This window comes from Oncorhynchus mykiss, chromosome 31 (assembly GCF_013265735.2).
Source record: "Oncorhynchus mykiss isolate Arlee chromosome 31, USDA_OmykA_1.1, whole genome shotgun sequence".
NCBI classification, from domain to species: Eukaryota; Metazoa; Chordata; class Actinopteri; order Salmoniformes; family Salmonidae; genus Oncorhynchus; species Oncorhynchus mykiss.
The window spans coordinates 33,902,572-33,916,261 of record NC_050571.1 but is presented as its reverse complement, the minus strand read 5'-3'; the positions used below and the strand labels follow the sequence as shown (position 1 = coordinate 33,916,261).

General features: G+C 41.3%; 1 protein-coding gene across 1 annotated transcript in view; it reads right to left on the bottom strand.

Moving 5' to 3' along the window:
- The window catches only part of LOC110505070 (complexin-1), a 45,601-nt gene extending 36,352 nt beyond the window's left edge, over positions 1–9,249 (bottom strand). Inside the window, exons 1-2 of the mRNA XM_021584025.2 lie at positions 8,959–9,249; positions 7,930–8,034 (exon numbers count right to left, since the gene is read on the bottom strand). Of these exons, the coding sequence (XP_021439700.1) occupies positions 7,930–7,960 (31 nt within the window). The 5' untranslated portion in view covers positions 7,961–8,034; positions 8,959–9,249. The remainder of the gene's footprint in view (positions 1–7,929; positions 8,035–8,958) is intronic.
- Between the last annotated feature and the right edge of the window lie 4,441 nt (positions 9,250–13,690).

The window sequence follows — 13,690 nt, the reverse complement described above, 5'->3', positions numbered from 1 at the left end:
TCAAACACGTGGATTCCATGTGTTTGATGCCATTCCATTCCCTCGGTTCCAGGCATTATTATGAGCCGTCGTTCCCTCAGCAGCCTCCACTGTATCACTCCTCATAGAGAGCAGACGCGCTACATCAGAAAACCCCCTGTGGACAGAAGCGGATGCACATTAAAAGGGACACATTCACTATTAAAGGATGATGTCACCCTTTGCTGAGGCACCTGCTTGTTAGTGCCCAATAAAAGCGTTACCTAAGTCCATTATCTCCCAGTAACCCAACCTCTCCATCTTATCTCTCCGTTGAACCCACAGCAGGCGGATCCCCTCCTGGCTAGCTCGTCATGGATGCTGTATTGATTCTGCCACCCCCCTGTGATACTGTTGCTCACCTCCCGCTTACAGACAAACAGTCTCATTAAATAGTAAAAAATTGCGCCAGCTAAGCACACACTATTAGCCGTTTCTAGGTCAGCACATAAATCAATAAGCGGCAGCGCTTTTATAGCACACACACAATCGACTCCCCGGAGTTGCAGGTAGACTGTTTTGATTCCCACTCCCTGCTAAAAGAAAAGAAAAATAATAATAATTAGCCACGCGGAAGCTAAGGAAGCAGTTTTGCTATTGTACTGTAGTTATGGTAAGAAACCCTTATTTGACTTCACGGTCGGCTGAGCGTTGGTTGGGATTATTGTAATAATGATAATGGTGGTGATGATTGTACTGACGGCAGTTCTAATAATGCCATAGCTATTGTGTTTCTCCATTATCTAATTAATAATGCATGACTTCCTCATTTTATTTATTTAGATGTATAATCCAGGGTTCATTCACAAACGAATCCAAACAACCAGTTTTTCACACCAGGAATCCAGATTAGGAGCATTGATTGACAGCGGTCTGCAGTGCACCCCTCTTGGGGATATACCTCCAGTGGTCATTGGTCAATCTCCCACTCTCCCAGTACACCTGAGAAAAGCCCTCAGGTGGAAGGAATCTGTCATTATTTTTCATGAGCAAAGGACACACACAGTAAGCTTAACGGAACATGCCAAGGACAGACATCACAGGATTGATGAGGGCAGATGCCAATGCATCAATCATTTAGAGATTGCTGTGTTTTTCTTCCACCCAGCACATTCTATTCTACACTATTGTAGCTATAGATTTATAGGGACTATGTCTTGCTCTATCCCTTAGACTGAGCCTAGATAGCAGTGGATCCCTTGCTGTGTCCCTTAGCCTTCTAGTGAAGGATGGCAGTCAGTGGAGCCCATGCGTGCAGCTCACAAGGACATGCCACATGTCAGCCTCATTAGAAGAGAGGGCCAGGACTGGGCTATTTCCACGTGGCTGCACCCAGAGACCTGGAGACGGAAAGGAGGAGAGGAGAGGGAGAAGGTGGTTAAGGGTAGGGGGAAAGGGGCTGCTTGGGGTGTGGTTGATGTTGTGGGTGTGTGTGTGTGTGTGTGTGTGTGTGTGTGTGTGTGTGTGTGTGTGTGTGTGTGTGTGTGTGTGTGTGTGTGTGTGTGTGTGTGTGTGTGTGTGTGTGTGTGTGTGTGTGTGTGTGTGTGTGTGTGTGTGTGTGTGTGCGTGCGTGCGTGCGTAGTTGAGTTTCTAAGAGCGTACAAATGGCATGCATGTGAAAATCTAGCTCTGTGTGTGTTTAATACATTTAGCATATGTTCAAGTGTCCCAGGTTGTGTGAATATACTCCACACTCCACAGTGGATTCCAGCTGATGCTACAGACAGTGAAGGGCAGGAGGTAACTCTCACGTCCCACTGACTACTCCAAGATTGAGGCCCTTTGCGTCCTCCCTCCCCTTCTAGGTAACCTTGTGCCACTAAATATTTTTCCCACCCCAGGGCTCACCTCGCCATCATATCAGCTCAGACCCAGCTGTATTATCTACAGTAATACTGTAATACTGCACATCCATATTTTGCACATCTACCATTCCAGTGTTTAATTGCCATATTGTAATTACTTCGCCACCATGGCCTATTTATTGCCTTAACTCCCTTATTTGACCTTATTTGCACTCACTGCATATAGACTTTGTTTTCCTTTTTTTCTACTGTATTATTGACTGTATGTTTTGTTCATTCCACGTGTAACTCTGTGTTGTTGTGTGTGTCAAACTGCTATGCTTTATCTTGGCCAGGTCGCAGTTGCAAATGAGAACTTGTTCTCAACTAGCTTACCTGGTTAAATAAAGGTGAAATAAATTAAAACATTTTTTTTAAATACAGTAATACTGATCAATGTCTACTTGGGAGGCCTGATGACGTAAAATCCTGTTTAACGCTCAGTATGTCTGTATTATCTGCCCCGAGCGTAGAAGCCACCGAGGGATGATGGTTAGAGTGTTGATTCCTTTTTCCAAGTATATTTTGGTAACGTTCAACGGCCCCTTTATTTGTTCGACTGTACAGCCATGAGCTCTGCGGGACCCACAATGCATTGTTTCTCTGTCTGTAGCGCATTCTGTACCGTAGTTGTGAACATGTGGTGTTTCAGCCACAAAAGAGAGTCATATGAACATCCTGTACGCCTGTATTTTGAACAAAGGCTGAAAATCTCATCACTATTTATTTTATTTATTTTCTATTTGATGTATTAGGTTCACCATGGCGACAGCTAGTCTTGCTGGGGTCCGACATATAATAAAAAAGACATTAAAGACAAAAGACTTTACAATTTACATACATTGAAAAACATTAACATGATGTGTCTTCAGAAAAATCAGGTAGACACAATTCAAGGCTATTAAGAGGGGGAAACAAGACTAACTTCATCAACCAAAGGGCAATCGTCTTCCTTACTCATTTCCCATATACATGTATGTCGGAAAGTAATAACGAAGAACATGTTTCCAAACTGCTGACGGTTAGGACCGTGGCACCACTGCTCAATTTCCTCAAGTGTGAAATCCCTTTGTATACAGTGGATTCTACTTTACTTTATCGATGTAGCTGTGTACCGGACCAGGGGTCCCGACCAGGCTTCTTTGGGAAGGGGGATGGTTCTATGTGGAACCATAATGACTCAGAGAACCCTTTCAGCTCTTCAATTGTTCTTTGCAGTTCACAAAAAGCGTTCTTTGCTCTTTTAGCAACAGCTCATTCAAACATTTTGTGGTGGGGTTTGCTCACATCTTTTTTTGTGCAACCATGAGTGAGAGTGTCCTTCCAGTTGATATAATCTGTTGTGTTATGCCATTACATGTTATATGTGACTATGTTCAGTGACGGTGTTTTGTGAAAGAATGGTTGACTAAATCGGTGGTTCTCAATTCTCTCCTCAGGGACCCCCAGCTGTTCCAGAGGTAGCTCACTTGATTCAACTTGTCAATTAGCACAATGATAATGCTTAAGGAAATGTAACAGTATAATAAGGCTTACAGAATGAAAAATACCTGTGTGGTTCTTCAAAAAAATCTATAAAGATCCAATCAAATTGTATTTGTCACATTCTTTGTAGAAAACAAGTGTAGACGAACAGTGAAATGCTTACTTACGGGTCGTTTTACAGTGCCTTGCGAAAGTATTCGGCCCCCTTGAACTTTGCGACCTTTTGCCACGTTTCAGGCTTCAAACATAAAGATATAAAACTGTATTTTTTTGTGAAGAATCAACAACAAGTGGGACACAATCATGAAGTGGAACGACATTTATTGGATATTTCAAACTTTTTTAACAAATCAAAAACTGAAAAATTGGGCGTGCAAAATTATTCAGCCCCTTTACTTTCAGTGCAGCAAACTCTCTCCAGAAGTTCAGTGAGGATCTCTGAATGATCCAATGTTGACCTAAATGACTAATGATGATAAATACAATCCACCTGTGTGTAATCAAGTCTCCGTATAAATGCACCTGCACTGTGATAGTCTCAGAGGTCCGTTAAAAGTGCAGAGAGCATCATGAAGAACAAGGAACACACCAGGCAGGTCCGAGATACTGTTGTGAAGAAGTTTAAAGCCGGATTTGGATACAAAAAGATTTCCCAAGCTTTAAACATCCCAAGGAGCACTGTGCAAGCGATAATATTGAAATGGAAGGAGTATCAGACCACTGAAAATCTACCAAGACCTGGCCGTTCCTCTAAACTTTCAGCTCATACAAGGAGAAAACTGATCAGAGATGCAGCCAAGAGGCCCATGATCACTCTGGATGAACTGCAGAGATCTACAACTGAGGTGGGAGACTCTGTCCATAGGACAACAATCAGTCGTATATTGCACAAATCTGGCCTTTATGGAAGAGTGGCAAGAAGAAAGCCATTTCTTAAAGATATCCAGAAAAAGTGTTGTTTAAAGTTTGCCCCAAGCCACCTGGGAGACACACCAAACGTGGAAGAAGGTGCTCTGGTCAGATGAAACCAAAATTGAACTTTTTGGCAACAATGCAAAACGTTATGTTTGGCGTAAAAGCACCACACCATCCCCACTGTCAAACATGGTGGTGGCAGCATCATGGTTTGGGCCTGCTTTTCTTCAGCAGGGACAGGGAAGATGGTTAAAATTGATGGGAAGATGGATGGAGCCAAATACAGGACCATTCTGGAAGAAAACCTGATGGAGTCTGCAAAAGACCTGAGACTGGGACGGAGATTTGTCTTCCAACAAGACAATGATCCAAAACATAAAGCAACATCTACAATGGAATGGTTCAAAAATAAACATATCCAGGTGTTAGAATGGCCAAGTCAAAGTCCAGACCTGAATCCAATCGAGAATCTGTGGAAAGAACTGAAAACTGCTGTTCACAAATGCTCTCCATCCAACCTCACTGAGCTCGAGCTGTTTTGCAAGGAGGAATGGGAAAAAATTTCAGTCTCTCGATGTGCAAAACTGATAGAGACATACCCCAAGCGACTTACAGCTGTAATCGCAGCAAAAGGTGGCGCTACAAAGTATTAACTTAAGGGGGCTAAATAATTTTGCACGCCCAATTTTTCCGTTTTTGATTTGTTAAAAAAGTTTGAAATATCCAATAAATGTCGTTCCACTTCATGATTGTGTCCCACTTGTTGTTGATTCTTCACAAAAAAATACAGTTTTATATCTTTATGTTTGAAGCCTGAAATGTGGCAAAAGGTCGCAAAGTTTAAGGGGGCCGAATACTTTCGCAAGGCACTGTATATACACATTATATACACATACACGATTAAAAATAACATGGCTATATGGCTATTCGTATACACAATCCATGTCCATGGCATGATGACTCCCTGCTGTCCCCAATCCATCTGGCCATGCTGCTGCTCCAGTTTTAACTGTTCTGCCTGCGGCTATGGAATCCTGACCTGTTCACCGGACGTGCTACCTGTCCCAGACCTGCTCTTTTCAACTCTCTCGAGACAGCAGGAGTGGTAGAGATACTCTTAATGATCGGCTATGAAAAGCCAACTGACATTTACTCCTGAGGTGCTGACTTGCTGCACCCTCGACAACTACTGTGATTATTATTTTTTGACCATGCTGGTCATTTATGAACATTTGAACATCTTGGCCATGTTCTGTTATAATCTCCACCCGGCACAGCCAGAAGAGGACTGGCCACCCCTCATAGCCTGGTTCCTCTCTAGGTTTCTTCCTAGGTTTTGGCCTTTCTAGGAAGTTTTTCCTAGCCACCGTGCATCTACACCTGCATTGCTTGCTTTGGGGTTTTAGGCTGGGTTTCTGCACAGCACTTTGAGATATCAGCTGATGTACGAAGGGCTATATAAATCAATTTTATTTGATTTCATGTCTCAATTGTCACAAGGCTTAAAAAATATATTTTTTTTACCTGTCTCCTCCCCTTCATCTACACGGATTGTAGTGGTGACATCAATTGAGGTCACATCAATAAGGGATTATAGCTTTGACTTGGATTCTCCTGGTCAGTCTATGTCATGGAAAGAGCAGGTGTTCCTAATGTTTTGTACACTCAGTATATAGGAAGTAGAACCTTTGAGATTGAGAAAGGCTGTTTATAGAACTATTCTCCATAAAGATTCTAAGATAACCATAAAAAGGGTTCTATATAGTCCCAAAAAGGGTTGTTACCATAGCGGAAGCCCCCATGCAGTATTTTTATTTATAAATCATGTTTATTTCACAAAAATATATTTTTCATCATTTTAATAATTTATTTCCCTGATCCTCTTTTTGCCGTTGAAATGTTCAGTCTGATCGTTTGGGTGTGATACGAATGTAAATATATTTAGCACTTATTGGCAGATAGGAATCATCTAGAATCTAGAGCCTACCCCACTTACCCCTTCAAAGTAAGAGGAAATGTATACAAATAAAAGATGACTGGTCATTGGTCAGGAAAATCAGATTGTGATGTCATGCTGTGGGCCAAAAACTCCATTCCACCTGAGCAGGCTGAAACTCCAGGCGTTTTTTTTCCCTCAAAAAGCTCTTTACACTAAAAGGGCATTGTCATAATTTAAGCAATTTCAGTGTCATTTCGACCTCATAGTATGGATTTTTTTTTTTAAACAGTAAAATTACGATTTTGACTGCACTGCTCCTTTAATGATTATTTATAGAACCTTAGAAAAGTGTTCGTTATAGCACCACACAGTTTCCATTTAGAATCTTATGAGAACTTGTAAACCGCTATGGTTACAAGCCAAATAACCCTTAATTGGGACTGTAAAGAACCATTTGTTTTTAGTGTGTTATCTGTTAAATGAAACGAATCCCATCCCTCCTTTGAGCCCCCTGCTGTCCCTACTCAGCCAGGGTTGGTTCTCCCGCATATCCATCATCGTGACTCAGAACACACGGCTGTAAAAAGCCCCCGATGACACGAGTAATGGGGATGCAAATGGTAAGTCACGTTTTTGGGGGCGGCAAGGGACAAGGGTGTGTGTGTGTGTGTGTGTGTGTGTGTGTGTGTGTGTGTGTGTGTGTGTGTGTGTGTGTGTGTGTGTGTGTGTGTGTGTGTGTGAGGGGATTACTGTATGACAGTCTATCTCTAGGTTTAGCACCTCTCCATACAAGACACTTACTTCACCATCCACTAGATTGATTAGCATATTGATGATACAGCGGGATCAATGTGTTACATTCGTGAAAAAAATACGTTACTCTATATGTTAATCAAACAATTATTAAGAGAAAATCATGCATATTTAATGTGCACTAATGAAATTGTTGAAGATTGAATTTGCAGTTGGTTAGGCTTTCGCAGCTGGGAAATGTGTAGTCAGCATGTCAAGATGAGGAGCAGTGCTGCAAATAGTCAGGATGTACTGTACTGCACAGTAATTATGATCGGCAACAATCAGTTACACAGCCAAACTGGTGTTTTGTTACGGTGCTCACTGGAAAGGCTACAGGTAGGATACCACTGTATTCCTTTTGTAGGAACGACAACATGTTCAACCATTATGCTCCAGCTCACCTTCATGGTAGAGTAAATGGCTCTTTAAGGGTTCGGGCTTCATAACGTGTGCAATGTGTCGTCTTCAGATACTGAAATGCAAGAGCGCGCAAAAAAAAGGGACTAACCGCTGGAGTGGCAGTGCGCAATTGCGCATAACCAAAACAGTGTTTATTCAAAATGTTATGATCCGTTTGACATAATCTATCAATAAACATCCAAACATTCTAAATATAGAAATGACCGTGCTCAAATTTCACCAAGAAACATATCTCGCCTTCAATGATCAACTGGCATTGCTATTATTCCAAGTGCACATTGCCAGATTATACACGTGATAAAAAGGTAACAGTACAACGTGCTAACTGTTTATCCCCCAAAACCCATTAAACAACATGAAAAAAGTTGTTTCAGTCGTTTTAACGGACCCCATCATGCCCCATAGTCTGACACGCATGATCTCACTCGGACGCTCCCCAATCTCCTCCATAGACAAGATCCATAGACTGGCTGTATGGTGTCAACAGGCAGTAGTAGCGTAAGGTACACTTACCTCCCAAAGCTTGCTTCATAACAAAATCCATGATAATGGCTTTAAATTCCTGCCTTTTTTATCCTCGAGGTCTCCAGCAGGAGAAATAGTCCTTTGTTGCCAGATCTAAAGTAAAAAATGAAAAGCGGTCATTGTTAAGTTTCCCACTGAAACTTGTAACTTGTCTTGACCGAAACCCTTTACTCTGAGGAAACTTTTAAAAACGATATTCAGTCGTATTTCCATAAGAATCCATTGATATCAGTAATTGAATATGAAGGACACCAAGGGCCAGTAGACTATTTGCTACCAGACCTCGAACACAAAATAGAGGCGCGCACAATCATGCATGTACAGTTTGTCACGAGCACAAATGACAATATGGTCACACTTGTCCTGTACCTACTTAGTAGGATTTTCTTTGTTGCCTAAAACATCAAATGTGATCATTTCTGTTTAGGGATAATGCAAATTATGAAGCAACGTGTGTTCTTATTGGTAGGCTACTCAAAGTCAAAAATGTTTCACCGAACCTTGAAATCAAAACTATTTTTTTGAGGTCTCCAAATGTATCTGGAGTAGCACAGAGGTGAAGGATGATGACCAAAACACACAATAACCCTCATAATTCTTCGGTTATGAAACTATATACCTGCCACTGGTACTATATATGAAAACTTCCATCTTCCAGTAGCCGACACGGAATGTATCTTTTTACGATTCCAAATGTTTTGTCAACCAACCGATCAATGTTCGTACGGTTCCTATAACCTACGGTGTTCTTTCACGCACAATAACCATGCCTTTTTATTGTATTTAGCCTATTGCAAGAATAGCATATGCATTTCGATTATAAGTGAATTTTAACATATAACCGATGAATAAACGCGTTGCATTTGTGAACGCACCATGGAAATGATCGCGGTGATACAGAACCACTTCCCTGTTCATCAAAGGCAGGTTTCAGCACCATTGCTAGTGGAGAGCCCCGTTATCGTCCTACAACATAGTAAACCCGACAGCAGGGTTTTCGTCTGTGCTCATAATTACCTGTCTGGCGATTGGAATCTTTCAAAAACGACAATAAGACTCAAGGAAATGAAGTTATCTTGCAATGGCAGACTATTATATTAAGTGCACACGCTTGGCATCTCCGGTTTGCTTGCGAAAAGGGACGTCCTTGCTCCTTCTTGCACACTGGCTTTATGAGTGTGTTTATGAGGGGAACTGCAGCTGCCTTGCCTGCCGCTGATGAAGAAACTCACGGAATCAATCACATGGAGAGCTCCCTTCTGAAACGTCCCACGTTCCGACCGAAAGAGAGCGATTATTATTGACGCGGTCCAGTGAGTCTTTGTTCACCCCTCCCCTTTCGGTCTAATAGCGTCTTCTTGAGTAGTTTACCGGAATATAGCCGACAACCCAGCCTCAGCCCACAACCATGAAAAGGCTACCAAGTTTAAGCTTTTATGACCACCTATATACCTGCCTTGCTACCTTTTTACCATTTCTGACCTACATTTTATTTTGCCATGCATATGTTTTTGTGTACTTATGTGGTTGAATTAATCATTTTGAAGGTGACAGCCATAGATGTTTTATATATACGGCGACATCCATCTAGGGTAGCCTTTCATTAGGCTACACATAGACATTGCATTTTGCTTCAGGGCAGGTTGTGAAAGGAAAGAATAACGTGTAGACCTACTTACCATTGTCAGGTATTTCTTGAGTACCTCTGTTATCAAATCATTGACACATTAGACTTAACCAGATTGCACCGGTTTCACATTACGTTAACCCATCACTGGCAACCAGTTGATCTAGTTCAAACCTTACAAAGGCTTTCCTCCAACATTGTATTGTCCATGTACTGTATTAATACTGTAGCTACATCATGTATGGGTTTGTGTCGATATTTTCAACATGACAATGATGTAATTTACTGCAATTGAAAATGAAAAGCAGAATATTGGCCACCATTAGCGAATAAAATGGTGGAATTAGTAGTTCATTCATCTGATCCTTGTTGCCTGTTAAACTTTAACTGACAGATTAGAGAATGGAATTCTATGTGCGCTCATCTGGAGTCTTGCAATATTTTCTTGGTTTTGTTAGATTCACATTGACCTAACCTTTCTTCCACTCAGATTAGAGATGGGTAGGGTTGAGTCATCCCCCATTCAACTTAAAGCTCTCCCAGTTTAAAAGTAGAATTAGCAAAAGGCATAGGTACAGGTCTTGAGTTGCAGCCATGCAGACATACAGTACCAGTCAAAAGTTTGTACACACCTACTCATTCAAGGGTTTTTCTTTATTTTGACTATTTTCAACATTGTAGAATAATGGTGAAGACATCAATACTATGAACGAACACATATGGAAGCACATAGTAACCAAAAAAGTGTTAATCAAATCAAAATAGATTTTAGATTTTAGATTCTTCGAAGTAGCCACCTTTTGCCTTAATGACAGCTTGGCACAATCTTGGCATTCCTTCAACCAGCTTCACCTGGAATGCTTTTCCAACAGGAGTTGGAAATTCTTGAAGGAGTTCCCACGTATGCTGAGCACTTGTTGGCTGCTTTTCCTTCACTCTGCGGTCCAACTCATCCCAAAGCATCTCATTTGGGTTCAGGTCAGGTGATTGTGGAGACCAGGTCATCTGATGCAGCACCACTCTCCTTATTGGTCAAATAGCCCTTACACAGTCTGGAGGTGTGTTGTTTCATTGCACTGTTGAAAACAAATTATAGTCCCACTAAGCACAAACCAGATGGGATGGTGTATTGCTGCAGAATCCTATGGTAGCCATGCTGTTTAAGTGTGCCTTGAATCCTAAATAAATCACAGACAGTGTCACAAGCAAAACACCCCACACCATCGCACCTCCTCCTCCATGCTTCACGGTGGGAACTACATATGCAGAGATAATCTGTTCACATACTCTGCGTCTCACAAAGACAAGACAGTTGGAACCAAAAATCTCAAATTTGGACTCAACAGACCAAAGGACAGATGACAGATTTCCACCGGTCTAATGTCCATTGCTTGTGTTTCTTGGCCCAAGCGAGTCTCTTGTTGTTATTGGTGTCCTTTAGCGGATGTTTCTTTGCAGCAATTCAACGATGAAGTCCCCTCTGAACAGTTGATTTTGAGATATGTCTGTTACTTGAACTCTGTGAAGCATTTATTTGGGCTGCAATATGAGGCGCAGTTAACTCTAATGAACTTTTCCTCTGCAGCAGAGGTAACTCTGGGTCTTCCTTTCCTGTGGCAGTCCTCATGAGAGCCAGTTTCATCATAGGGCTTAATGGGTTTTGCGACTGCACTTGAAGAATCTTTTAAAGTTCTTGACATTTTCCATATTGACTGACCTTCATGTCTTAAAGTAATGATGGACTGTTCTTTCTCTTTGCTTATTTGAGCTGTTCTTGCCATAACATGGACTCTGTCTTTTACCGAATAAGGCTATCTTCTGTATACCAACTCTACCTTGTCACAACACAACTGATTGGCTCAAACACACTAAGAAGGAAAGAAATTCCACAAATGTACTTTTAACAAGGCACACCTGTTAATTGAAATGCATTCCAGATGACTACCTCATGAAGCTGGTTGAGAGAATGCCAAGAGTGTGCATAGCTGTCATCAAGGCAAAGGGTGGTTACTTTGAAGAATCTCAAATATAAAATATATTTGGATTTCTTTAACACTTCTTTGGTTACTACATGATTCGGCAGGGTAGCCTAGTGTTTAGAGCGTTGGACTAGTAACCAGAAGGTTGCAAGTTCAAATCCCCGAGCTGACAAGGTACAAATCTGTCATTCTGCCCCTGAACAGGGGCAGAATAGGCTGTCATTGAAAATAAGAATTTGTTCTTAACTGACTTGCCTAGTTAAATAAAGGTAAAAAATTCCATGTGTGTTATTTCATAGTGTTGATGTCTTCACTACCATTCTACAGTGTAGATAATAGTAAAAATAAAGAAAAATCTTTGAATGAGTAGATGGTAATTGACTGGTAATGTATGTACACAGTAGACACTCTATAGTCTTTAAAGTACATAATTCATAGGAGAGAACACACAGCAACATCACACCAGCTTGTGCGCAAACAAATCAACAAGGTGCCATGACTATAAAGTACCCTGGTGCTGCAGTACTCTCCCAAGACTGGTTTCTAAGCCACCTGTTTGTGTGTGCATGGCAACCCGAGTGATGAAACTAAAGCTCTGTAATAGCCAGGATTACAGATCAACGTGGGTGTCAGATTCCTATGAAATTCAAAACCTGACATTTGGAGATATTCCTTTCTCCACCCACTGAGTGCTGAACGGGCACAGCTGCACCATCCGTTGCTTTTAGTGAGCCCTTGCCCACGTGAAAAACATAGGCTCACAGAGTAATGGACAATGTAAACAGATTAATTGATGGGCTTTGTTAGTACTGTATTATCCTGATCATTGTTACCATCGTTGTTGTACTTATTAGCATCAGGGTGCCTTGGATTTGCTATACAGTACTGTACTAAGTGCAATTTCTGTGCATTGCATTAGCCCATTAAAACTTTGGCTTTTAATATCAAACATACACCCACCCTGTTGATTCCAATCATGGTCAAAGGCTGTGTGTTTGGAGTTGCTAACCATGTAAGTCTCCCACAATAAGCTGTAATGTCATTCATCGTTTGTACTATAGTTCGCAAGCTAAATATCATTAGGGACCTCTACAGATCTACAGAATTTAAGGCCTCCTTTCATGTGCAATTGAAGTTTGAACATGTGCATACAGTACCAGTCAAAAGTTTGGACACACCTACTCATTCAAGGGTTTTTCCTTATTTTTACTATTTTCTACATTGTAGAACAATAGTGAAGACATTAAAACTATGAACTAACACATATGAAATCATGTTGTAACCAAAATAGTGTTAAACTAATCCAAATATGTTTTATATTTGAGATTCTTCAAAGTAGTTCTTCAAAGTTTGCCTTGATGACAGCTTTGCACACGCTTGGCATTCTCTCAACCAGCTTCATGAGGTAGTCACCTGGAATGCATTTCAATTAACAGGTGTACCTTGTTAAAAGTTAATTTGTGGAATTTCTTTCCTTCTTAATGTGTTTGAGCCAATCAGTTGTGTTGTGACAAGGTAGGGGTGGTATACAGAAGATAGCCTTATTTGCGAAAAGACAGAGTCCATATTATGGCAAGAACAGCTCAAATAAGCAAAGAGATACAACAGTCCATCATTACTTTAAGACATGAAGGTCAGTCAATCCGGAAAATGTCAAGAACTTTAAAAGTTTCTTCAAGTGCAGTCGCAAAATCATCAAGCGCTATGATGAAACCGGCTCTCATGAGGACCGCCACAGGAAAGGAAGACCCAGAGTTACCTCTGCTGCAGAGGATAAGTTCATTAGAGTTAACTGCACCTCAGATAACAGTCCAAAAAAATGCTTAACAGACTTCACGTAAGAGACATATCTCAACATAAACTCTTCAAAGGAGTCTACGTGAATCAGGCCTTCATCGTCGAATTGCTGCAAATAAACTACTAGTAAAGGATACCAATAAGAACAGGAGATGTGCATGGGCCAAGAAACACGAGCAATGTACATTAGACCGGTAGAAATCTGTCCAAATTTGCGATTTTTGGTTCCAACCACCTCGTCTTTGTAAGACGCAGAGTAGGTGAACGGATGATCTCCACATGTGTGGTTCCCACCGTGAAGCATGGAGGAAGAGGTGTGATGGCGTGGGGGTGCTTTGCTGGTGAC